Source organism: Epinephelus fuscoguttatus, linkage group LG8 (assembly GCF_011397635.1).
Source record: "Epinephelus fuscoguttatus linkage group LG8, E.fuscoguttatus.final_Chr_v1".
NCBI classification, from domain to species: Eukaryota; Metazoa; Chordata; class Actinopteri; order Perciformes; family Serranidae; genus Epinephelus; species Epinephelus fuscoguttatus.
In genome coordinates this window covers 18,243,512-18,269,550 of record NC_064759.1, presented here as the reverse complement: position 1 = coordinate 18,269,550, position 26,039 = coordinate 18,243,512, and the positions used below count along the sequence as shown (strand labels likewise).

General features: G+C 40.5%; 3 protein-coding genes across 5 annotated transcripts; 2 read left to right on the top strand and 1 right to left on the bottom strand.

Annotated features, from left to right (window-relative positions):
* Window positions 1-422: 422 nt before the first annotated feature.
* Window positions 423-13,750, top strand: LOC125892907 (CTP synthase 1-like). 3 transcript variants are annotated; one of them, XM_049583242.1, is made up of 18 exons: window positions 423-611; window positions 2,005-2,184; window positions 2,439-2,609; window positions 2,828-2,928; window positions 3,668-3,784; window positions 4,602-4,685; window positions 4,948-5,028; window positions 6,145-6,296; window positions 6,577-6,709; window positions 6,915-7,003; window positions 7,537-7,631; window positions 9,551-9,613; window positions 9,756-9,799; window positions 9,890-9,986; window positions 10,082-10,137; window positions 11,203-11,299; window positions 11,546-11,690; window positions 12,112-13,750. In XM_049583242.1, exons 2-18 carry the CDS (start codon window positions 2,019-2,021, stop codon window positions 12,194-12,196), a joined length of 1,776 nt encoding a protein of 591 aa, XP_049439199.1. In that variant the 5' UTR covers window positions 423-611; window positions 2,005-2,018; the 3' UTR covers window positions 12,197-13,750. The 3 variants fall into 3 exon arrangements, with proteins under 3 accessions (XP_049439199.1, XP_049439201.1, XP_049439200.1); XM_049583244.1 differs by lacking the exon at window positions 2,005-2,184; XM_049583243.1 differs by lacking the exon at window positions 4,948-5,028.
* A 1,409-nt stretch (window positions 13,751-15,159) lies between these two features.
* Window positions 15,160-20,333, top strand: rab42b (RAB42, member RAS oncogene family). Its single transcript, XM_049583257.1, has 3 exons — window positions 15,160-16,332; window positions 16,541-16,763; window positions 17,635-20,333. Exons 2-3 carry the CDS (start codon window positions 16,546-16,548, stop codon window positions 18,077-18,079), a joined length of 663 nt encoding a protein of 220 aa, XP_049439214.1. The 5' UTR covers window positions 15,160-16,332; window positions 16,541-16,545; the 3' UTR covers window positions 18,080-20,333.
* Window positions 20,334-20,584: 251 nt separating this feature from the next.
* Window positions 20,585-24,350, bottom strand: taf12 (TAF12 RNA polymerase II, TATA box binding protein (TBP)-associated factor). The gene is made up of 6 exons (XM_049583265.1): window positions 24,181-24,350; window positions 23,354-23,585; window positions 22,643-22,720; window positions 22,245-22,359; window positions 21,019-21,107; window positions 20,585-20,909 (listed from the first exon to the last, which is right to left on the bottom strand). The coding sequence occupies exons 2-6, from the start codon at window positions 23,429-23,431 to the stop codon at window positions 20,874-20,876; spliced, it is 396 nt and encodes a 131-aa protein (XP_049439222.1). The 5' UTR covers window positions 23,432-23,585; window positions 24,181-24,350; the 3' UTR covers window positions 20,585-20,873.
* Window positions 24,351-26,039: the final 1,689 nt, after the last annotated feature.

Below are 26,039 nucleotides of genomic sequence, written 5' to 3'. Positions count from 1 at the left end.
ATTTTATATTGTTTTATTCGGCTACATTGTAAATGACGTCTCTACTTCAGTGCATTTCCGAGTTGAAATAAAGGTCGAATAAATGAAAAATTTTAATTTGAATCTCTCTAATCTTGTTAGAGATACAGAATTACAGACAAAGCCTTCCATATTAGTGAGTTTTAAAATGATTCCAATCTTAGTGAGATTTTCTTTTTAGAGGAAAAACATTGTTTTATATGTTTATTGGTACATTTTGAGTTTTTAATATGGACCTTGAAATATACTTAAGTTTCTCCAGTACATGTGACATCACAAGGTGAAAATCATGTAATATATATCGCCCTGAGTGCAGCCTCTCAGGACCCAACCCACCTCCACCTGATTGGTGGATCCTCGGTACACTGAGGTCTGCCTGTCAGCCTGAGCACAGGGCATATATTTACCCACGACACGCGGAAGGACACAAACTGTACCGACTGGGACAAGTGGATCAAGCAGCGTCTTGTGCACGTGCTCCTGCCACCACTAGAGAGACGTTGAGACTGATGCTCCGTAAACAGAAGAGGAGTTAATTAAATTCACAGCAGTTGCAGAGACTAAACGCTGACGTCTTTGTTTTCAGCTGTCAGGTAAGTTTGTGTGGTGTCAAAGTCATTCACGGTGTGCTAGCTACGCAGTCAGTTAACAGTTTTATAACGCTGTCAAGTTTGACGTTGTTGTTTTAATATTGTTCGCTAACTTACCTGCTAGCTAGCTTAAACTGTAGCGTTAGCTGTGTACGTCACGATGGCTGTTATATTAACTGTTATATTAACTTCACCTTGATTAAAATGTTTAAAAAATAACATTTAATAATACCCAGGTTGCAAACCGTGTTATATTGAACCACTTCTTTCAGTACTTTGTTTAACAGCAGCTAAACTAGGTCAAACTGCTCCAGCTACTCCAGTCTGACAGCTTTTTGTTTTTTTTATTATACCGATGTATTCAAGTGCTTCTAGTTCAGACTTGGCGTTATGTTGACAACACTGATGTGACGCAGGAAGCTCTCTGGTGCTCCTTCATATCTGTGGCTGCTGTTTCCCGCCTTTTAATTTCATATCGTGCGGTTGACGGTTGAACACAGTGTTCCCCTCACAGTAATTATAAGTTGTGATCTGCTTTAGATCTACACATTGCGTCTGCACATTATGTGATGTGTGTAGTTAACATGCGAGCACAATATGGGATCCAGATGTAAACAATTAGGGAAGTCCTTCCCTCCTTCAGCCATCAGATTGACTGTGTCTAATGTTTTCCATGCTGAAACAAGTTTTACAGGGCGTGTACAGGTCCTTAAGAAGTCTTAAAATATCTTAAATGCAATGTTGCAACAATGAGGCATTCAAAGTCATTAGTCTTAAATTTGAATTTGTGAGATCTTAAACACTTAAAACATTTTATCTACTTTTATACATTTTAAATTTTATTTCTGTGAAAATGAGTCCTGAAGTCCACATTTCTAATGTTACAAATCTTTAAAAACTACAATACTGTCATTTTACAACCTGCTGGCAACATGTAAATTGATTTAACTCACTCTAATTACCATATTCCTACATAACACTTACTTCCACACAAGACCACACATACACTACTTGCAGTAAAACACAATTTGTCCAAAAATCCATCTTAAATTTGGTTAAAATGTGTCTTGGAGGGGACTTAAAAAGTAAAAGTTTAAAATTCAGGAATTAAGGGAGTGAAACAGATCACAGGTTTCAATTTTGATCCAGTGCGAAACGTTACAATAAAACGTTCTATATATGTAGTTGCATTACAGCTGTAAATATAACTAATTGAGACTTTTAATTTCGGTAATCTACTTAAGTAATGGAGCATCTCCACATTATGTACTTGGGAGTCCCATTGTCTCTGTTGCATCAGCTCTCCATCTCACATGTGGTGGAACAGGTTAAGTTGGGCAAGTGCTTTGTAGTTTCATTTTCTTTGTGTGTTTTTTTTTTTTTTTTTTTTTTTAAGTCTCACATACCACTATGAAGTACATCCTGGTTACCGGTGGTGTCATATCTGGTATTGGTAAGGGCATCATTGCCAGCAGCATTGGAACAATCCTCAAGTCCTGCGGCCTTCGTGTCACAGCGATCAAAATCGACCCGTATATCAATATTGATGCTGGCACCTTTTCACCTTATGAACACGGTGAGTAATTGAGTGCATTAAATAAGGTCGCTTGTATTGTCTCTGGTGTATCATCTGCTGTTTATTATTGTGGTAAAATTCTGCCGTTAATATGTCAGGATGTGGTGTGGCAGCAGCTGACTTGCGTGGTGTCACCATGTGTTTTCGTACATTAGATAGTTATGTCAACATGCAAAGCATTGCATTTCCACCAGTTTTGGATCTGCTGTTTCTCTGACCCTATGACAAATGGATATTATATCTGTGTTGTGCAGGGGAAGTTTTTGTTCTCGATGATGGCGGGGAGGTGGATCTAGACTTGGGAAACTATGAGCGTTTCCTTGACATCCGTCTCACCAAAGACAACAACCTCACCACTGGAAAGATCTACCAGTCAGTCATCAACAAGGAGAGGAGGGGAGACTACTTGGGCAAGACTGTACAGGGTGAGTGAGTGCACCTTCTCCAAAACATGGAAGCTCCCCTCAACTGTTTAAATACTTCACTCCCATTTTTGGTGCCAGTACATGCAGCACACTTGTTTCCATTTGTATTTTCTACTGTGTTTATAGAACAGATAATGTGGCAAGAGCTATATTCGTCTTCATGTGCATGTTCACTGAGCACTGTTAATTGGTGTTATGTGACTTTTGTTTGTTTTCAGTGGTACCCCACATCACAGATGCCATCCAGGAGTGGGTGATGAAACAGGCCAAGATCTCAGTCGATGAAGATGGTGTGGAGCCTCAAGTTTGTGTCATAGAGGTAAGTTTGTCTTGCAACTACTTGTCTCTGTTCTCATCAAAGAGGAATTTATGCTAATGAAGCTTGATTTTTGCACTAAATGCAATAAGACACTGAAAGCCCTCTTTGTCAAAAGTGTTATATATTTCAGCAGCTCCCATGGGCAGCTCTTAAGTGATTTGTGACCTGTTTTTTTTGTGTGTTGAGTAGAAATGGAAGAGGTTTTCGATCAGAAATGAAACCAAGCATGTTGCCTGAAGCAAATGAAAAATATTGGCACGATTCAGCAAGTGGAGAAATTGCTGAACTCACACAAATGGGTCCATTAGCGAAGCAGAAAAACAAACATTATTTTGAAAAACTACTAAATCAGAGGATTTTAAAATTGATTTGTTGAGGAGAGTCTGTAAAACTATCCCCCTCTGTTCGCCCTGCTCTCTCTGCAGCACTGTACAAAACAAAGTGTTGTACCTTAAAAAAAAATGTTTGACAACTTGTACTGCAAAAGTATATCATCTTTAGTACATTTGCAGCTGAACATGTCACATTCTCATAAGCGAAGTTAAATTATGACCCCCCCTCCAGCAGTACTTTTCGTATGGCATACATCAAAACCATCTCTGACAGTATTATGGGCACAATAAAGCTGATTACAATCTGTACTTTTCAAGGGTGTGTCGTATTATATGAGGTGCTGAGATCAAACCTGTGTGTTCATGGGTGCAGTTCTGTGGTCTAAGCAGGTGTTTTGTGTCAACAGCTGGGAGGCACAGTGGGTGACATTGAGAGCATGCCTTTCATTGAGGCTTTCAGACAGTTCCAGTTCAAGGTGAAGAGGGAGAACTTCTGCAACATCCATGTCAGCCTGGTACCGCAGGTATGGCCTACTGGTGGACACACATTTCATGTATTCATCACAGATATTGGGATCACTACATCTGCATTAACTTTTATTATTTGAATAGCTTGTAATACTTCTGTTTAATTTGAAAAAGGTTATAAAATGCCAGGTATGTTGAAGCCTGCCCTGATCAGTCAGAGCTCCTATTTTCCCACCAGGGCTTTGCAGCTCTGGCTCTGATTGAGGGTGAGAAGCCACTCCCAAAAAGTATGTTAGTCACAGAGAAATTGAGATCAGTGTGGGTACATGAGACCCTCAGAAAGACAAGAAATGACAGGGAGGACCACCATCTGGTCCAGGAGCTTTGTCTGGATGCTGTTCAGTTAGGTTATTCTAGGATGAGTTGCAGACAGTTTGAAAACCTGCGGTCAGTTGTCGGGCCTAATTACAGTTTGTAAGAAATGTCTTGCAGCTTGCACACGGTGACATATGAAGTTGACGACAGAATGTTACCTTCACACAGGCTAATACTTGCAACCACAGAATTGATTGGACAGTGGGGAAAAAATGTCAGTGACATCAGGCCCTTTTTCAACGTGACACGTTCAGGGCCGTCCAGCAAAAATGCAAGGTGCATAAGGCAGAAAAAAGTGAGGCGCTCAGCAATTCAAAAGCAGCGAGCAAAATGCTTCACTTCATTGAAAACAACTACAAAAGGCGGCCCCAGGCTGCTAACACATTCCCTGCCTGACAGGGGCCTAAAGAGGCTATAGAACAGTAAAAATCACCACTGGTTTATTTTTTAAACACATCTCTGCCACACTTTGAAGTGAATTTGCTTTTTTATTCTCAGCCCAGCAGCACTGGAGAGCAGAAAACCAAACCGACCCAGAACAGTGTCCGAGAGCTCAGAGGGCTAGGCCTGTCTCCAGATTTGGTGAGTCAGATTACAATTTGCTTTTAGAACTTGGCAATCAGAGCCGTACCCCAGATATAAACAGGCCATGGCTCTGCTTTCACTGTACGTGTAGAAATCTATATCCAGTAAATCTTGGTTATGTATCTATCTCATGGTGTACACAACCAAATAAAACCCGACCTTAAATAAACTATGATGGTGTTTACTTGGGAACCTTTGAGACTATACCCTTGTCCTGTTGTATATCATAATAAAAAATAAACAACTTGATTCTTTTTAGATTATGTGCCGCTGTGCATCACCACTAGATACGGCTGTTAAGGAGAAGATCTCCATGTTTTGTCATGTGGAGCCCACACAGGTGAAGTAGACTGACTTGTTTTTCAATAGAATCTTGCTGTGAGCTCCATGTGCACAGCATGCTGCTCCCCAACATCTGCAGGTGTGATGTGGTGGGGTGTGGTGTATTACTGTATTTGGTAATCTGAGAGATAAACAGTGCATATAAAAGTATAACTGCTGCTTGACTGTATGCTAGTGCCAGTTAGGGATAAGTGATGTTGTTCTCTGATGGTGTGTGAGTTTGTGGCACTGACTGCACATAAAACTCCAGCATGTGTTTTGAAAACTTAAAGCTTCCACTGTTTAAAATATTTAAAAATGAAATAAGTATCACAAAAGCCACCACAAATCAAAAAAACATAGTAATGTCACCAACATTTTAGCCAACATGATGTCAGAACAAACAGTACGTTATTCCCAACTATTTTAAGACTTGGGTTTAGCGGTTCTTCCTTTTTATTATCTCTCTACTTCCGCCTACTTGTGCGATTCCAAAGAAAAATAAAACAACACTTAAAAGAGGACACAGTCGATGCAGTGTGGCTTAGCGGTAGCCTGCACCTGCACCTTTGGAGTCGTAGAGGCACAGTGCAGGTAGTCGTTAGCTTGCCAACCCCTGGCAACAAACCAGAAAGTCTGTCATTTGTAGTTTTCTCCTCCAACAATTTCATCCTCCACTCCATAAATCCATCCCTGGGAGCCGACTGCAGCACACGGACTGGATTATAGTGGTAAAAGCGGAGTTCCTGGTGCTTAAACTGGAGTCATTTTGAGCTACTCCTGTAAAGGTGCTATTCATGTTATGTATACTTTCTTGTATATATTAACAGGTGTTAATTACTTTTTAAAAAAATATGTTCAATATTTTTTCATATTCCATCGCCAATGTCTGAATATTCTTAAGAATTAAAAATACATTGCTCTTTGAAAGGGTGCACTTGCAGTCCATTTAAAATGACAATCGTCCTTTATCACAATTATTTCTAGGACGGTATAAAAACACAGTTGTTGTGACAGGCCTACTTTTTTGTGATCAGATATCTGGGGGAAATTACATTTAAGTTTATGTCAGCATTGCTCAGCCTTTTTTATCAATGAAATAAACTGAAATAACATGTTTTGTGATTCTTTCCAGGTGATCTGTGTCCAAGATGTTGCCTCAGTCTACAGAGTGCCTCTGCTGCTGGAGGACCAGGGTGTTGTGAACTACTTCTGTCAGCGGCTAGACTTGCCCACTGTGACGAGGCCCAGGAAGATGCTGTCAAAGTGGAAGGAGATGGCTGACAGGTGAGGAGGATTGTCATAGCTGCTAACTTTTTCAAGGCTACCAAAGAAATAGACACAAATCATTTACGTCACAGTTATGGAACAGTCAGTTTAATCACTCAGGCACTTCCTGGAATTAAATTGAAAAGAGTTGAACACTAAAAGACAAATGTTCCTCAGTCACTCAAGCACAGTGTTGAGGTAGCATTGCTGGACACGGAAATGTTCTTTGAGTGGCTGTAACGTTATGATTTAACGTTGCACCAGGTCAATACTGTAAATCATCTCCCTCTCTTCTCAGATCTGCCCGTCTCTTGGAGCATGTCTCCATAGCACTGGTTGGGAAATACACTAAGTTAGCTGACTCCTACACCTCCGTTATCAAGGCCCTGGAGCACTCAGCCCTCGCCATCAATCACAGATTAGAGGTTAAGGTATGATATTTCACATTTTTATCTTTTGTGCATTTATTTCTGGATTGTTTTTCAACCCTGCTTTGCTGTTTATGTGTTAACTGTTGTCACAGAAAACTGGCATAAAGCCTAACATTTGTTCATATTGACCATATTTAAACAGTAGTCAGCCTGTTGGCTGTGATGTTGATATCCCTCCAAATGATGCTGTTTGTTATTATTACAGTACATAGACTCTGCAGACCTGGAGACTACCACTCTGCAAGACGAGCCAGTGAAATATCATGAGGCCTGGCAAAAGCTCTGCAGCTCTGAGTGAGTAGATAAACTGTCAATAGGATGTTTCACACTCTGGTGACATGTGGTTATTATGTAGGCCACATGATGGCAGTGGAGTGCCGTCACGCTCAGTCATTTATGCGGCTTCATAAAATGGTCAATGACTTGTGCTTTGTGGAAATTCACAGTGTTTTATTGCATCTTCATGTAGAGATTATGTCTGCAGTGCACTGGGGGGGGGAGTATATTTGTGAGACAAGCTTTTTTTTTTAAAGCGGGGGCCAGAAACAGGGTTTTGAAGGATTGTTTTTTGCCATGTAGTATCTCAAAGTTTTGCAAATACAAAAACAAAACAAAGGCATGTTAGATATTATCCTACATTATGAGCCATTAGTTTGTTATTGAAATAGTTCACCAGACTGATCCGCAGAAATTCATAACACTGTTATCAGTAATGTGTCTCTGTGTACAGGTGTTTATATTGTGTGATGTTTGTCTCAAAGATAATCTGGACTATTTATGAAATAAATTAAGTCTGTCACTCCTTCCTTCCTTCCTTCCTTCCACAGTGGTGTGTTGGTACCAGGAGGCTTTGGTGTGAGAGGGACAGAAGGCAAGATGCAGGCTATTAACTGGGCAAGGAAACAAAACAAGCCATTCCTGGGTAAGAGAGATTCAAACTACTTTCTTGTAAATTCTGCCTTCTCCTTCATTAGGGATGTAACGCTACACAAGTCACAGTTCGGTTCATATCTCTGTTTAAGAGTCGTGGTTTAGTGTGAGTTCAGTACAGCAGAGGAAAAAAAGTGCCTGAGGATACGTTTTCTTTTCATATATTTTTAATAGACAGTAGTTCAAGTGTCAAAGACAAAATCCTCTTGCTGGAGACTGAGGTAACATTTTGCTCTCTTGCAACTTTGGTAAACTATACTCACTATAGAATAAGGAACATTACAAACACAGGTCCCTTTATGCTGTGAAATGGAAGTTGAACATTTGAAAATGGCAAAATACACATAATACTAAAAAGTAAAACTAAGGCAAAGTGTTTGAATTATTTCCTCTGTGACTGTATGTAAACATCAGTACCCCAACATTTGGCATCCTGCATGTTTGATGTGTTTCCATCATATACGCACACAATGGCGGAGCAATACTGACACATCATCCACGTCTTACAAACAACTCTTTCTCCATTGCTGTTGTAGCTGACCGGGTACTCGCAAACCGCTCTTCCAGTTCTTGCGTTTCATTTGCGCTACCCGTAGTGTGACTGACTCACTCCAATCCAATTGTTGTGCTAACCTGGGCATATGATGATAACGCTGTACAGCTGAAAGTTTACAGGTGAAACTCACATTTGTGAGCTTTGATTTCACATTATTTGCATCAGTTTACATGCCAGGTATTCTGTCTGCTCTGAACCTACCGCACCGCGCCAGTTTGACACAGTACAGTTAAGCAGGAACACAGCAAACCTGATGAAGAGCAGACTTAAAAAATGTTACCCCAACTTACCTCAAGAAAGGTATGTTAAGGATTTTTGGTGTGCAGCTTCTTACTTGCATTATTTTGGATAAAAAATGAATAGCTGCAGTGTCTCTAGGAAGCTATTTTCTGCCTTAGCCTGTTTTATTGTTTCACAACTGAAACCTTATTAAATTAATATTACCTATAAATATAAAACATAATATAATTGATGGCATAAGTACTCCAACACTTTGCTTTGACACACTTGAATCATTAGTGGTACAGCCCACAGTATTTAGACGTTGCATGTTCAGTTTATCGCCTGTACGGCAGCGTCATGCTGTGTGGATGCCTCTGTGTAATAAGCCTGGGAAGGTTTGTGAAGGGCAAAATAAATACAGAGAAATCTTGAAGGAACAGCTGCCACAGTCTGCCAGAGAGCTGTGACTCAGAATGAAATGTTTTTTTTTTTTTCCCCCTGCAAAACATCAACTTAAAATATAAAGCCAAAGCTACACAGGATGAAAAGCATGTATTTGATGGCTACGTCAAAGCCGAGGACTCAAACCCATCGAGAAAGTGTGGCAAAACTTTAAAATTGCTGTACTATGAGGATCTCTGTGCAACCTCACATAGTTTGAGGAATCTTGTAATGACAAATGAGGACAGAAATGTTGTGTTTGGGTGTGTAAAGTTGTTACAGACCCACTGATTCAAAGTATTTCAAAGCAGAAATTGTTGCCCCATGTAAAAAATACAGACATGAGCAGCATAAACACTTTTGCAATCAGTTTATTTGTGTGATATATTTGTACATTTCTCAAACAATTCGTATATGTCAATTTGTTCCACTTTGACATATACGAATTGTTTATCATAAAAAAAAGCTTTAATTACAGCTGCTTGAACATACAAAGTTGTAAAATAATAAATGAAAAAGTCCCAAGTAGAGGTGAATACGTTTTATAGGTACTTTATAATCATATGCTTAAACAGTAGTGTTAGCTACATAAGTGCTTTGCACAGTGGGGATCCTGTTCAGTCTTACTTTATTTATGAGTCCTTACAATAACACTCATTATGCAAAAATCCTGCTGGTCTTGTTTTGTGCAGGAGTATGTTTGGGCATGCAGCTGGCAGTGTGCGAGTTTGCCCGCAACGTTCTCGGATGGGAGGGTGAGTAATTGCACCGTTCAGCCGAGGCCACTGTTTAAAAACATTTATTTGATTCCTATTGTTTCTAGTTAAATGATGAAAGGACCGAAGACCTGATGAGAAGTTAGGGTGAGCTCAGATCAGTTTTGCTCATCTTTTTCAGATGCCAACTCCACAGAATTTAATCCAGAATCCAGTCACCCTGTGGTAGGTTATCTTTTTCTGCTGTGCTCATATCACATCATATCAGCGGAGTCTCCAGCGGAATGGCTTTAACATCCTGTTTGATCTCGACAGGTGATTGATATGCCAGAGCACAACCCAGGACAGATGGGGGGAACTATGAGGTTGGGGAAGAGGCGGACCATTTTCAAATCCAACACCAGTGTACTGAGTATGTATGCTCCCCGAATTAAAGGTGGACTGTCTGCTTATTGGTCTTTAGAGTGAGTGACTGTGTTTCTGATGACTGATATTTCATTGTTCAAGGGAAACTGTACGGACATGTGGAATATGTTGACGAGAGGCACAGACACAGGTTTGAGGTAAAGCAAGGCTTTTTGATTCAGAGTGCAAAACAAACACATACAGTACAGCAGTGGTACTCAACTTAAAGAGAAACATAGTGTTCTTTTTTTTAACCTGGCCCAATTTGCCATGTTTTAGTTTCTAAGTGACTAATGGAGTGAAATGATTTTTGGTCCAGTACTGAGAGAGTCTCTGCTGAAAAAGGCTGCAGCTGCAATTGTGCACTGTCAATTTCCGTCCATTAAAATAGCTTGTTTTTGCAACAGACAGGCTCAGATTGTTACTCTTAAGTGTCTGCCAACATTATGGAAAAGGCCTGTCAAGGAAATGAAGCATTTTCTTTACCTTTCGCTGATCAGTTCCGTTTATTGCGATCACTCAAGGAGAAGTCTCTTTCTGGCTTTGTCACAATAACAAACAGACCGGAGGAAGCAAAAGGTAAAGAAAAATGTTTAACTTCTCTGTAGGGTCCTTTCTGTAATGTTATCAGACACTTAAAATAACAATCAGAGCCTGCCGGTGGCAAAACCTAGCACTTTTACTTGTAGCGATTAAATTGCACCTTGCAGCTGCAGCAGTCTCTTTCAATACTGGACCGGTTTCAAACAGTGCTGTCTCCATTACTCACTACGACGCAAAAACATGAGGACATTAGGGTGCCAGGTGGCCAACCCCCCATTTTCTAATTCACAATGACAATAAATTGATTCACGCTGGGATTTTCTTTGTACATTTAACGTAAATAAGGTACATTAAAAAGCATCAAAAGGGGTTCAAGCTAAGCCCTGAATATCCTCAAATCTTAGAAACGCCCCTGCATACAGCTGACCTGTGCAGGGCTGCTGCAACAGAATTTGCTTCTTGGCAAAGATGAGTGGGGACAGCAAATGCTGAAAGGTTGAAAGCAGGCGGTTCATGTTTAATATAAACTGATAAATACTATTCATTTTTGTTTATTAACTGGCCCCTGCTGTACAGTATGTTATTCTGCCTGTACACTTTGCAGAGACTTGAGGACATTTAGTGTTTATAAAATAACCTCAGAAACCTTTACTGAATCCATGAGTCATTGCTTATTGTAGGTGAACCCTGAGCTGATACACTACTTTGAAAAAAAGGGCCTTCAGTTTGTCGGCCAGGATGTGGAAGGAGAGCGAATGGAAGTCGTTGAATTGGAGGGTGAGTGGAAAGTGTTACTGAAAACAAGCATTCATGTGCTGTTGCTGCTAATGATTGTGACATGCCGTATATCTCCTAAAAGTTTTCACCTGGCTGATCCTTTTGACTCACTCTTACCAATTCACTGTTTCTGCAACATGCTTTGCCTCAAATGCCATACAGTACGTGCCATGTCATGCGTTAACTGTGGTGTATGTAGTGGAGGTTAGTATGTCTGCGCTAATCCACCTGCTTTTGTTGTTTTAGATCATTGTTACTTTGTTGGAGTGCAGTACCATCCAGAGTTCACCTCGAGGCCCATCAAACCTTCTCCTCCATACTTGGGTCTCCTGCTGGCTGCTGTTGGAAAACTCCAGGGCTACGTGTCCAAGGGCTGTCGCCTCTCTCCACGGTAAGCTCCGACACAGCCAGTGGCATCAAATCACATTTAAAAGCATCTGTGTTCATATTTAATCTGTGAACTGACATTAATGCTGACTGATTAAAAACATTTACATTTGATTGGGACTTTATGTACACGTGGCCAACCTTAGCTGTCGTGTATATAGTAAAGACATTTTTGTTTTTATTAAACCCTTTACACTACAAATTGTTTGACATTTTTATGCATCACTGAATTAACCCAAATGTAGTTGACTTGTGAACCTGAATGGACATTTACAAGCGCATTTTTATTCAGTGTCATAATCTACTCTCTCACAGTCAGTTTACAGTAACACTATGTCATCATTCCACATGCAGTCACAATAAAGCAACCCCTGTAAGGCAGCACTGCTATAACACTCATTTTATGTATTCATCTTTCATTGCAGGGACACTTATAGCGACCGCAGCGGCAGCAGCTCTCCTGAGACGGACATCTGCGAGCTGAGGTTCCCCTCTTTGTCCCCAGAATAAAGCACATGTAGATGTTGTGGTTGTGTAACACTCCTGCAGATCAATGCAAGGCCCAGAAAAAAAACTGGTCCGTAAAATCGTTTTTACAACACTGATAGGTACAATGTCTTGTTACAGTAATTTATACTGTAGTGAATATATTATGTTTATAGGTAGCGGGATGTCTTGCTGTTAACTCTGGGGGGTGAAGAGTTGCTGGAATAAGCAGAAGCTGGGATGAAGTGTGTGTGGGGAATTTTGCAGAATTTTTTGTAGGAATGAAAAAAGAGTGGGGTGAGGAATGAATGGTAAACTATCGTATCATCATCATATATTTGTGAGGAGATGGATGGTTTGGAGTCAGGGTCTGTGCAGTCAGTTTTCTTTTTGAGGCGGCCGTCTTGTAAATCAATCCAATCCAGTGTATGCAAACATTATGATTTCGTACAGTTGTTTGCGTCTTGTGTTGCCAAAATTTGCCCATGTATCATGACAAACACATCCAGTGGTCTTTTACTGGCTGTTTACAGTATACCCTCCTATTAGCCAAAAAGCTATGATATAGGAATATGTATGAGAGTATGTTCACTCCCTTCATGGTAACCTACCCATCTTTCTCGAAATACACTCACCTCATCAGTTACCACTACAAAACTGGACACATCATTGATAGATTTACCTCTTTGACTTATCTGTTAGTGTTTTTTTTTTATAGTTTTATGTGTTTCTGCTTTTAGGTTTAATACTGTCTTACATATCTTAACTGTCATTCAGGGTTACTACAGAAAAGTGAGTAAGCTACATGCCACTCTGGTTTCAAATAATCTTGTACTGTATTACATGGGGTGTGCATGCAAATCCGTACGAGTCTGAGATTAAACTGGACCACAATGGTGTGCTTTGGTAACTGTGGGATATATATATATATATATGATGTTATTTGTTATAGGTTGAATTGCTCAGGCATTAGCTGATTTCACAAGGACAATGGGTTTCAATTTTCTCATGAAAGCCGTAATGGTTGTGCACTTCGGGGTGTTACTACTTTAAAGTTGTTATGCCTTAAACCTGAACTCACCAGTTCTGCTTGCATGGCTTTTATGTTTGAGACCGGTTTGCCTGCTGACATCAGCAAACATGGTTATGAACCGCATTGCCCTTTGCTGCACTATCTGTACCAGAACTTCCTAAAATGAGTGATACTCACGCACAGTCATCTGACAATCCGGCCGCCTTAATGTGACCCTTGAGTCAACAGTATTAACTGAAAAATAAGCTTGTCATATAAAACTGATGACTTAAAACTAAAAGAAAAACCTAAATATTTGATCTCCAAACATCAGTAGCAGCCAAGTGTAAATAAGCGTCAAGCCTCCAAGTTGCATTTTCACTTGGAGTCTTGACAAATTTAGTGGACCATGATAGTTAAATCATTGCTGCCAGTGCCTTTTATTTATCTGGTGACCCAGATGTACGAAAAACATGCTGTATTTTTATATTTATGAAGTTTGGATGCATGTGTGATGCAATATGGATGTTTATTCTGAATAAATATACTTTTATTCCTCTTGATAATCTGGCCTTTGTTCTAGTGGAGCTGAGGATGATGGCAACTTCTGCTTTTTACCAACGACTGAGACACATGAGTTTTTAGGCAAAACCATAGAAGACATTTATTGATATTTGCACACATGAGAGACTGAAAGGCTTTGTCTTCACTGATGGCGCTATTCCCAGTGTTGTTTGGTGTTGAGAGCACACTGGTGTATTTATTTATATACATAACTAAATGCTGCTGTAGCATTCCCTAGAGGCTGTCCTACTCATTACACCCCGCAATATGAAAAGGTTACTGAAATTATGTAAACAAACCCAAAATGTGAGAAGGTTAGTCAAATTATGTAAGCAAACATTTGGAAGACCAGTCTGCAGGATTTAGGCCATATTGGCAGAAATGGAATATTTACCAGCCAGGACGATGTTGTGATGACTGGTATTCTTTTCACCTTGCAAGTCTGTGTGTGTCATCATGAGGAAATGTGGTCCTGGTGCCACCTGCTGTAGAGGCATCTACCATAGCCATTTTGAGTATTATGCCAGGTGTTGGTCCCTCTGTGGACAGATTTTGTCGACGTGATAATGTCACAACTTTGTAAAATAGAGTCACAAAACCTTAAGCTTGGCCTTCAATTTGATCTCAGCTACACAACTATAAAGATAGGCATGGTCTGAGCAAGGAGGCCAGAAGTAGTGGGATAGGATGTAGTGAAGTGGCCACTGGCCACCCACTTTATGTCCCTGGCTCACAAAACTTAACAGATGTGTAGTTTGAGGATGGGTGCCAGAAGCAGAGAAGGGGCCATTGACCCCCCCCACTTTACCTTGGCTGACATTTGCTTTAAATCGTGGATCGCTGTATGGCAGCTGGAGTGATCTCATGGCAAGATTGGCTCTGGTCATAGCTATGTTTTCATCAGTGTGTAATCACCTAAAATGTAGAGTTGTGTTTTTGTCACCTTGTGTCAAACGCTAGAGCAACGCCGTTGCGGCAGGCACATGTTCCTGGGCACCTATTTTTCAGGGTACGACAGCTGGGCCTTGAGATAAACAGAGTTCAACTTTTGGAGTGCAGCAGCACACACCGCTTGTCATAACAAGGAACAGCCAATCGCAGCCGAAAGCTATCTGTCCCTTCTTCCGTAAATATGGAGAAGAAGTTGATCATTTGTTGTCTGTTCGATGGACAGTATTTTTGGCCTGATACACACTTACCAAATAACGCTTGAAAGAAGATCAGCTCTGCACTCAGGATGTCATGTAAGTAGGCTATGGTACAGACTTGGTGCTGGTTATGGTTGCTTAGCAACATCAGACGCAACCTGCTTCTGCAACCTTGAAAGTTGGCACAGAGTAGGCACAAGAGTATCGCCCAGTGCCTGACCTTGCGTTTTCCAGGCGGTTAAGGACATGTCGTGTACAACTCCATAGAATGAGAAGTTTAAATCCACACATGGAACGGGTCCTCTATGGACGCTGCCATGTTGTTCTACAGTATCCCAGAATGGACAAACCAAACACTGGGCCTAGTTGGGGCCATTCGCGTTTTTGCATCGACCGCTGTAGTTCTCCTAGACGCTAGGCGCATGGGAGAAGTCTCAGTTGGCTGCAATCTGCAACCTCACCACTAGTTACCACTAAATCCTCGACATTAGACCTTTAACAGACCTAGAACATGATTACTTATAGCACGCTAATAGTAGTTTAATTACTGTCCGGGGATGATCATGTTTGAAAAGCTCAGTTTGGGAGTGATGTTTATTTTTTGGTTCTCTGTTTGCATTCTGACCACATTAAGCCTTCAATGACTGGCACCTGTGTTCAACACTGAAATAACCACGACGAAATTAAAGTAGACATGTAAACATGACAAAAATAACATTAAACGTCCGACAAACCTATTGTAGAAAAAATAATTACATATCCTGAGCCTTTCCTAATGTTTCCCCAGGGAATATAAAGCTGCATTGTTCCCAACTTCCCCTTTTTGGTGGCAGTGTTCACTCCACAGACAGGATCATAAAGTGATAAGGGTTGCTGCTAACAGTTGCGCACACTCACCCACACTGTCTATGATTATTAAAGATGACATGTAGTTAAGAGATGGTGACAGTGGGAAACTACAAGCTTTGCCTTGATACGCATTCACTACTTCCTTATCAAACTGCCTTTACTCCCACATCTGGCCCTCCCATTCCACAACAGCCCTCCCCGTGTCCTTGTGCTGCCCCGCCTTTTGTCAAGTATCAACAGGCAAACTTTCAAGTCCACACCTCTCATACACATGCAACAGTGCCAGTTAAGATCAGCAACTCAGCTGAGAGCTGCAGCTCCACCGGGATCTACTTTTGTGGGACAGATTCCTGCACATACCGGCTTTTGAAGAGATTTTGATCAACCACCATGGGAATGAGACTGAGAGACTTGTGTTGCGGCCCTCAACTGCACAGCAGTCTGGGATGACTGTCAAACACAGCCTGCTTGACTGATTTGTGGGATTTATAAGGAGTGGCTGCTGCGGCTGTTTCACAACATTTGGAGCGTCAAAGCTAGGGAAGCAACTTGTTGGAAGCTGATGTGGGATTGCTAGTCCCTTACAGGTTTCATCTCTTTTTTTAAACCTCTTTCTCCAACCCCCTTGGAACCATCTCGGCTACTCAATATATTCCTCCTCAATCATTCCTAACCTTACTTACAGCCTTGTTTATAATTCCTGCAGTGTATTTTCTTTCACTTTCCCACAACTACACTTTTGCATCCCCACAAGCTGTATTCATCATCATCTCTTTTTGTTTTTCCCACTACCAGCGACAATGGACCTGACTTTGTGGCAGTACCAGTTCAGGATCATCATGCTGGGGGACTCCACAGTGGGCAAGTCCTCCTTGCTGAAGCGCTACACTGAAGACTTGTTCCTGGAGTCCATCAACCAGACGGTGGGTGTAGACTTCTACGTTCACTTCCTGGAGGTGGAGCCAGAAGTCCGCATCAAGCTGCAGTTCTGGGACACTGCCGGCCAAGAGAGGTTCAGGTGAGGATGCACCAGGCCTTGCAGCACAACGACATCGAGACAGTATAACAAATAATTCAAATGATAAATATTCAAGGAATGACTCATGTGTATGCGAATGCGCTATCTAAATAAACTATCACTGGTTATTCCATTCGCGTCGGAGCTGTTCATCAGTGTTTGCTCTCAGCTATCACTGTGTATCCACCCTGTCACCCTCACAAGATCGGTGTGCAGTGTGTACAGAGATTCAGTGTGTGTACTGCTTAAAGTGGAAGAGGCAGATCTTTGAAAAGGAATTATTCTTAGTGCTCAGCATATTTATTGAAAAAAAGAAAAACTCAGAGTAACATGTTTCTTTCTGTCTCTAAATTCATTAAATCATTTCTCCAGTTGAATGAACCATAACAAATTGCAAACTGTGCCTGTTTGTGTTTACCTCCTCTCTGCATGGTATCTGTAGCCTGCTTAATCCCACATGAGTCAGCTAAAACTCAGCCAAATCCGGTTTGTTTTCATAAAGAGGTAATGAAGAAGTAAGTTTTCACCATCTGGCTGCTGGGAGGACCGTTTACCAAGCCTTTCCTTTGGTTTTAACAGTCGCTGACTCACAGGGGAACCGTATGCCTCTTGACAGTTTCATGATTAGGGTGATAAAAACACAGTGGCTATCAATTTCTTACAAAGGAACAGACTCTGTCAGTCTGCTTATCTAAAAAAAATTCAGCTCAAACAGTGCAGAGAATCAGCTGATTATTTGCTCACTTGAACAGGAAATACGACAAAGTCTGAACTCTGCACAACCCCAGCGAGGGCTTTGGTGGTTTTCATGTGCTGGAATTCAAACCTTTTCTCTTTCTGTTTTCCCTGCGTGTCTCTCTTCTCTCCTCAGGTCAGTGACCCGTTCTTATTACCGCAACTCTGTCGGAGGCCTGCTGGTGTTTGACATGACCAACCAAGCCTCCTTTGACCATATTAAGGAGTGGCATGCTGAGGTATGCGAGCGAGTGATGCCGCATAAGGTTCTGTTCATCCTGGTGGGCCAGAAGAGTGACCGAGATGCCGAGGGGGAAAGAGTGGTGAGTCGGGAAGAGGCTGAGAAACTGGCCGGGCAGCTGGGGATGCCCTATGTGGAAGTCTCCGCCAAGACGGGTCAGAATGTCAAGGACGCCTTCGAGCTGCTCACTCGTCGGATCTACCAGGGTCTGCTGAGCGGAGAGGTAGAGCTGCAAGAGGGTTGGGATGGAGTCAAGTGCACGGCACCACAGGCGCTGCAGTTACAGAGAGCCAGCCAGGCACAGCCCAGCACCAAGAACAACAAGAAGTGTTGTGCTTAAACCTCGGACTGGTGGTGGTCACCCACACGCACTCAAGTTACTGTCAAAACAAAACCAGCCCCTGGAGAGTTGGATTTGTGGTGGAAGTTTACTGTTATGAAAACCACTTTTTTGCACCTATGATAGTGGTTAAAACAAATTGTTATGCCTTTGTAGGTACAAGACACTGACAAGATTTAACTTCAGAAACTTATATATTTAGCTACGATGGCAGCGTGACAGTGTTGGCCCACCACTTCAATCTGAAATATCTCTAAAACCTAAATACTGTTAGATGGATTGCAGTGACATTTTGCAGAGACGTCCACGGCCCTCGAGGATTATTTCCTGCTGACTTTGGTGATCCCCTGGCTTTTCATCTTGCACCACCAGCAGGTTGACATTTTTGGTGAAATGTCTTGACAGCTATTCGATGGATTGCTGTGAAATTTGCTGCAGGTGTTCAAGGTCACTTTGCTTTTCATTTAGCGCCATTATTAGGTCAAAATTTCGGTTTGTCCAATTCTGTGGTTCGTGAATACTAAAGATGTTCAAATCTGCCACAGCTGTACTTCGTGACAAATGTTGGTGGGTGGGAATCACCAGAGGCCCTACGATACAATATTATCATGATACTTAGGTCACAATACAATTTTATTGCGATTCTAAAAATGTTGAAGTATTGGGATAACATATTGAGATATATTGTGATTCAAAGGAAAAACTTTGAAAAGTTTTCAGTCAGTTCATCTCTCTTCATTTTCATTGTAGCAATCTGTATCTATTGGACTGAAAAAGGAATTGATTTTCTTATTCTAGTAGACTACTAAAAGTTCAATTTGTATTTAGAATATTTATAATTTATGTGATAAAAAAATCGATACATAAAATATTGATACACGATACTATGCTGTATCCATTTCCCCCCACCCCTAACAGGTCAAACTAAGATATAAAAGTATCCACATCTAGTTTAAATTGTGCCATAGTCACAAATCTGCTACCATAATTCTAAACTGTTAGTGTTATTTTATTGCAGTATGTATACCTTTTCATATTTATGGGACTTTACTCCATGCCTGTGTGGGATTCAAGGCCCACAGTTGATCAGACTAACGTGGACTGATGAGGTCATTGCTTACCTCAGTTCAGAGGGGCAGGGGTTGTAATGATGACATATTGGGCCAAAGCTGTTGGCTCAAGATGAGACTACTTTGCCATTGCATCCAATCTACAAGGATGGGATACGACTCATCTTCTCTCCTATTGGTTTTTGGACCTCAAGACCTCAACAGTGGTCGCCAAACTTGGGGTCCTGCTGCCCCAAGACGTCTTCGGATATATCTGAGTGGTTGCGTGATGGTTAAGGAGGAACTGCTCACTAATCATTTCCACACCAAAGGTCATAACTTGTAATAAGGGACTTTAAGTAGGCATTTGTTTATTTTGAGGGGTCACAAAAAGGATGGGAACGATTGTACTACAAGGACATTCTTTTTCCTGTGCACGTAAATCTATGATTTGTGTCCATGTTTCTCGCTCTGTGAATGATTGGCAGCAGTTAAGGGTGCCCTGGGTGAGATTAGAAACGTTCCCCCGTGACTCTGTGAATTAATGTTTCGGGCCTGAGTGGTCGTCTGGAAAAAGGCTTTTGTTGCATCACTAATAATTGCACAGCATGCTGAAAGTGAGTGATTGTTTTCAGGTGCTGTTGTTGAAATTAATTAAATGAAACAACTCTAGGGTGCCTTTGGATATTGTTCTTTTGAAATGTTGTGAGTGGTTTCCATAGCAATTACTGTCCATCTGTCTGATGGACGGTCTCCTGTGTTTCTGCAAGCAGAACGCAGACTATTTATTTTGTTGATGAAAGACCCCCCAGATGATCCCTGATGGGTTCAAGTGTTGTCCGTACACCAGTTTGTGACCTTGGTTTTCTGAAAATATACAGAAAGTGACTAGATTTCACAATAAAAAAAAAAAAAAAACCTTTTACGTGTGTCGAACTCTTGGCTGACTCTAAGTTCAGTGGCGATAGATGCCATACACCAAAATGTGTCCTCTTTTAAAACACAAATCAGTCATTTATTAACTTTTTAATCTGCCATTGTGAAAAATCAACATCTGGGCAGCATTTCCTCTATTGTTTAGATGCATTTTGCTGAAATATACAAAAGTAAAAATTAAAAATGACAAGGATGGCTGAAATGTGTTAATATAATAAAACCTATTACAATCAGTAACAGTACACAACAGCACATAAATGTCTAACAGAAGCAAAGCATGTACTGTGTTTGTAGCCAACACTTACGGTAGGAATTTATTATTATAGACCTATTTATTAAAAAAAATCTAATCAACAGCACTGTTTGAGCGGGTAAACAAGGGAGCTATCATCTCCTTCACACTCCACAGTTATTATCTATTATTGCCAAGCTAACACCAAACATGATTTTTAGTATTCACATCCAAATGCTTTCGAGTATCAAAAGGCAAACCGGATACAGCAGTGGTCATCATCCAACGTAAGTATTCCAGTAAATGTTTATTGACAAAAATTCACTGAACAGAGTTTTGCCAGGCTTAGCTTAATGGCAACAAAACAGAACCAGAGACAAGAATTACAATATTGTGTGAGTGCTGGCAAAACCCTCAAAAGTTAGGGAGACATGACAATGAAACACTAATGTCTAATGAAAAAACAAAACACCTAAACCATCTTTTTGCCTCATTAGTCTCAAAAATCTCAACTGAAAAAGAAAAAAAAAAACAGAACAGACAATACACAGAATGGGAACATGTTGGTACAGTCTTGCTACTTTTTGGTTGTCTTGCGGATCAGCGCCATTCTCTGAAATGAAAACAAGATTTATCAACAGTTGTCAAGTTTCAATACATGTACCTTTATATACTGAAATATTTCAATGTATCCGACAGATACAAAGCACTCTGTTGCGTACCTGTTTATGAGCCTCTGTGGTGCAGGCCTTCTTAAACGGCCGGATCTCATCTGATCCATACCCAGGGATCCACATGTTCCACTGGCGCTCTAAGAAAAGCAATGCACAGTGTGAGCAGGGTGCAGGCTGTCAGCACAGTGTCTAAACTAGGATTAATGCCTCGTCGTTGTGTGCCTCCGCAAACCAGTCGAGTTGCAGTTACATACATGTTTGTCCGGACTCATATGTAAACATGACAAGAGAAAATGCAGAACAAGAACTGCCCTTCTGTTCCTCAGAGTTATGGTGTTTGAAAATGTCCAGAAAAGTGTTTCAGCAGACATTTGACCTCTTGGATATAAAATGTCATCAGTTATTTTTTCCTGTTAGACATTTGTGTCAGATTTTGTCATAATTAGTGTGTGAATTCTTGAGTAATGGCCAGAAATGTGTTATTTGAGGTCACAGTGACCTTTGACCATCAAAATCTTGATGGTTATCTTTGAGTCCTTGTTGACATTTATGCCAGATGTATGAAATTCCTTCAGGGCGTTCTTGAGATAGCGTGTTCAAGAGAATGGGACGGGCAACCCAAAAACCTAATGCCTCCAGCCACAGCTGTCGCCAATGCATACAAATTGTTTTCAGGGCTATAATACAAATAATTTCAACACAGCAATGCAGAGATGACAGTGTACCTGCCAGTGATTGGGCTGCTGTGTTACCATAAAACTGAAAATGTCTCAGGAGCTCTTGCATTTTCTGACTCTGTTTGCAGTCGCTCAAGAAAATGAGCGCAAATTACTTTCACTCAAGACCACACATTTTTTTGATGTAACAGTTTCAAAGAGCTTTGTTTCTGTGTTTTCTCTTCAGATCATGAATCCATGAAGACGTCCCTTTGAGATGCCAACTGTTAGAAGTTTCTGTAAAATTCCAAAAACAATAAATCTGCTCCCTTCAATTATAACAAATGTAACTGTCAGATTTGAACATAAATTTCAGATTATGGCTAAAAAATAATGAGATATCACTTTAAATTGAGAAATGATTCCTGTCTTACATTGACATGATATACTGGGACATCATTCTGATGTTGAAAGCAATTATCCCACAGTGATTACAGGCTGACCGCCATATCACAGATACTTTCAATGTTTTTCCTGTGACCTACAGAGACATACTAAATCCACCCTTCTGAAAATATTAGGTGTCACAGCCCCGCAGAAAAGCCATCAGCAACTTACCAAGATGTAATTGAACATCCTTCACCTCCAAGGTGTTGGACTTGCGATGGCGAGCCAGTTGACAGGCTGCTGTCACTACACTCTCTATAAAGTCATCTGCAATTTGTAGCAGCATCTGAGAAGAGACGGGCGTTTCGAAAACCATTAATCATGCTCAGTAAAGGAAAGCAACATTGCACAACTGCTAGACAAATCTCTCATATTCTCAGCTGCTCACGCCATTATTCATGCAGCCAGGCTTTCAATAGAATAAGATTTCCAAATGATGGATGTGGCAGTGCTAGGTTAGGAAAGCTATAGAGCAACGAGAATCTGCAAGATGCAAGTGGTGTTCATTACACACCGAAGAATCTGAGTGCAGAATCAATTTAAAATTTTAATTAAAACCGCTGACAGACCTCTTCAACATCCTCATCCAGCTGCTCATTCGGATCGATCTCTCTCACCAGGTCCTGCAGCTTCTTCTTACTGAGCACCTGGAGAGAAAACAAATGTATTCAGTCTCATAAATACATAAGAGAACAGGTGTGCTGATATTGTGTCTTCTCTACAGTAGTCTAATGATTTAAAGTCCAGAACCACAAAATGGTTACAGGGTAAAACATGAGTCTGACACTGATATTTATGAACGATGATATCTTGAGACCAATGGAAAAACATCTTTATGCAAACACAATACAGTTCCAAAAAAGATCAATAACAATGAATGTTTTGCCTTTCTAAACATTTGAGAGGAGAAATAAATACAGCAACTTCACAGTGGGACTGTCCCACACACAGGTAGCTCTGACATTGAGGATAATTATTCTTACCAAAGAAATAATGGTGACTTTATAAGAGACTGTAATTAGTAAAGAGTTTGTCTGGTAGAAAACTGCACAAGTTGGGTTATGATCGAAACTATGCAATATATCAATACGCACATTAAGTATGGAACTGTACTAGAGTAGTGATTTCTTTCCCACACAACTTTTAAGATCAGATTTGATGGGGAAATGTTACTGCTTTTAATCTAAATTATAAGATATGAGTATTAAGTTACCCAAACACAGATGCTCCTGTAGCAACCCACCAGTCCTTAGATATGGTGAATAAAAACACTGACTGACCTGAGATCCCTCTGGACTACTTCTGCCAGCAGGGCCAGGGGTCCCAACCTTCACTGCTGTTGCGGTGCTGTTAGCCATGCTGGTGGCCACAGGAAAGCTGGAGGGACTCGGGAGTTTTTAAGGGGGGCAAAGCTGTTGTGTGTCTGTGCCGGTGTGTGTCAGAATCCTGTGTGACTGTCCAAGATGGGCACAAATGGGATAGATTACCTTTTCAATGTCCACCTCCGTAAATCTGAGAAGAATAGGAAGTACACAGGTTAGTGTCAAGGAAGCAATAGGCTGATAAACATGCTTAAAGTTGCCTACAGACTTTTTAACTGTTGTTTTATCCTGATCAATATATGATCTGCTCACATGGTTTATTTCAACTCACTCATATTTCATTTAATATAGCTCTACTTCATTTTCTGCTTTTGCCTCCCGATTTTATTTCATCGCAGTGTTGATGTTTTAATCTTTAACCGAGTAACTTTGAATGGTGCAGTGTAAATAATGACTGCTGTTATTGCCATTAGCTACAAGACCAATGCAGAAACTTAGCCGTGGAGCAACGCTATGTGATCTACAGAAAATATGAACCGAGTTAGCAAAGTAACAGCACATTCATAAAATAATAAGACCACACAAGTAGCCTATGAGCAGGTGTGCAGCTTTAACGAATAAAGCAAACGTGTATAATACCGACGCTAACACAACGTTACGTGCTAAAAACAATAGCAGCTATCAAGCTTTGAATTTAGCTTGACAAGCTAACATTAGCAGCTAATCTAGCGGCGCGGCATTCCGCACGCTACATTCTAAAATTACGCGTTAACTTGACGACTTACCCAATAAAACAAACACTATCTGTCCATGTTTCGGCGTCGCTGCGACGACAATGGGTGAGTTTGACACACAAAAGCGGCCTCAAATTGCGTCGGCGAAGCTAGAAAAATGAGCGAGGTTATCTTTCACTACTTCCGCTTTGTTCGGGTCTATTTCCTGTGGCAACATAGCGCCTCTACTCTGCCACCTGCTGGATATTTAGCGGAACTACAACAGGATTCAACAAAGAACACCATGGATTCAATACACAGAGGGCTACTGCATTGCTAACAATAATTAAGATAATCAAAATAGATATGTACGAAATAATAGCACTAATAACAATAATAGTAATAATTATAACGACAACAAATATATGACAAACAATAACATTAAAATGTGTTCATAAAGCCAATACTAATTAAAGAAGTAATAGTATTTTTTTAAAAATTTGGAATGACAATTAACAAATCATGCTCAGGAAGACATCTTACAGCCAGTCAGGTCAAGTCAACTCATAGGACAAGCCTAAACTCAATGTGCTTAATGTGAAGGCAGCTGTTGACTGCAACTTATTTCTTTCTGCAGATGGCTCAGCTCTTCTTGTGTCTCACAAAGATAAATCTGAGGTGGAAAAATCACTTAGTACACAATATCAGTATATGGCTAATTAACAACAAATTGTCCCTCCACCTTGGCAAAACCGAATCAATCCTCTTTGGGTCTACTGCCAAACTGAAGAAGTCTTCTGGGTTTAGAATGGTAGTGGGCGAGACAGATGTAACAGCCAAGGAAACTGTCACCTACCTAGGCTGTACTTTAGACAACAGGCTATCAGGGGAGAGTATGGCCCTTAAAGCTATAGCAAAGATAAGCTCTAAAACTAAATTTCTTGCTAGAATTGCACACCTTAGATACACCTACCCTCAAAATATTGGCCGGGGCCCTCGTTCAATGTCATTTTGACTATGCATGTACATCATGGTTCTCTAGTATTTCAATGAGTCTTAAAAAGAAACTTCAGACCTCTCATAACAAAGTCATTAAAGTAATACTCAAACTCCATCCCAGTACCCACCTCCTTCCTGCTCACTTCATCAGTCTGAAGTGGCTCAGAGTAGAGGAGAGAGTAACCCAGTTCAAGTTGTGCCTTGTTCACAGGATCATTAATAAATCAGTTCCAAAATATTTGTGGGACTATTTTGTAAGGGTTGGGGACACTCATGGGTATTCCACTAGGGGCAGCTCTACTGATTTCGTGCCTTGGCGTTTTAGGACTTCTATGGGGAAAAATAAGTTCCTGTACTCAGCAGCAGTCTTGTGGAATGGGTTACTTACAAATTTTAAATTAGCCAGTTCCTTAGCAAGTTTTAAAACCAAACTAAAAAGTGGGATGATGAGTAATCTATCCTAACTACAAATCAGCCATGATAGTATAGAGTTTAGCTAAATCATGTATTTTTGATATGCTATTCCTTAATGTGTCTTCTCTCTATGCTGTGATGTCTATGTATTGTCTGTCTTATGTATTGGCTGATGTATTGTAATGTCTTTGTCATATATATTGGCTGTTGTACTGTCTTTGTTCCCTGTCCATATATGTTCTATGTCCAAAGGACCACAATAGAAACCAGCCTCCAGGCTTTATTGTGTTTTTATCCTTTTGGTTTTACCAATAAAAATTCAATCAATCAATCAATTAAGATGCATCATACATAACAAATATAAAATATCATGTAAGATGATAAAGTATAACATATATAAAAACAAGGAGGACATGATAAAAACAAACAAAATTTTCCGAAAACAAATAAAAATACACTGAAAAACGTAGTGAAAAGCTTACGAAAAAAGATGTGTTTTTAGTTTGCTTTTAAAAGAC

Excerpts from the sequence above, each read along its gene's own strand:
- LOC125892907 (XM_049583242.1), top strand. The coding sequence starts at position 2,019 with ATGAAGTACATCCTGGTTACCGGTGGTGTCATATCTGGTATTGGTAAG. Across the intron at positions 2,929-3,667 it reads CTCAAGTTTGTGTCATAGAG|CTGGGAGGCACAGTGGGTGA; the intron begins GTAAGTTTGTCT and ends TTGTGTCAACAG. Across the intron at positions 7,632-9,550 it reads ACAAAACAAGCCATTCCTGG|GAGTATGTTTGGGCATGCAG; the intron begins GTAAGAGAGATT and ends TGTTTTGTGCAG.
- rab42b (XM_049583257.1), top strand. The coding sequence starts at position 16,546 with ATGGACCTGACTTTGTGGCAGTACCAGTTCAGGATCATCATGCTGGGG. Across the intron at positions 16,764-17,634 it reads GCCGGCCAAGAGAGGTTCAG|GTCAGTGACCCGTTCTTATT; the intron begins GTGAGGATGCAC and ends TTCTCTCCTCAG.
- taf12 (XM_049583265.1), bottom strand. The coding sequence starts at position 23,431 with ATGGCTAACAGCACCGCAACAGCAGTGAAGGTTGGGACCCCTGGCCCT. Across the intron at positions 22,721-23,353 it reads GTAGTCCAGAGGGATCTCAG|GTGCTCAGTAAGAAGAAGCT; the intron begins GTCAGTCAGTGT and ends TTTTCTCTCCAG. Across the intron at positions 22,360-22,642 it reads TGGATGAGGATGTTGAAGAG|ATGCTGCTACAAATTGCAGA; the intron begins GTCTGTCAGCGG and ends GTCTCTTCTCAG.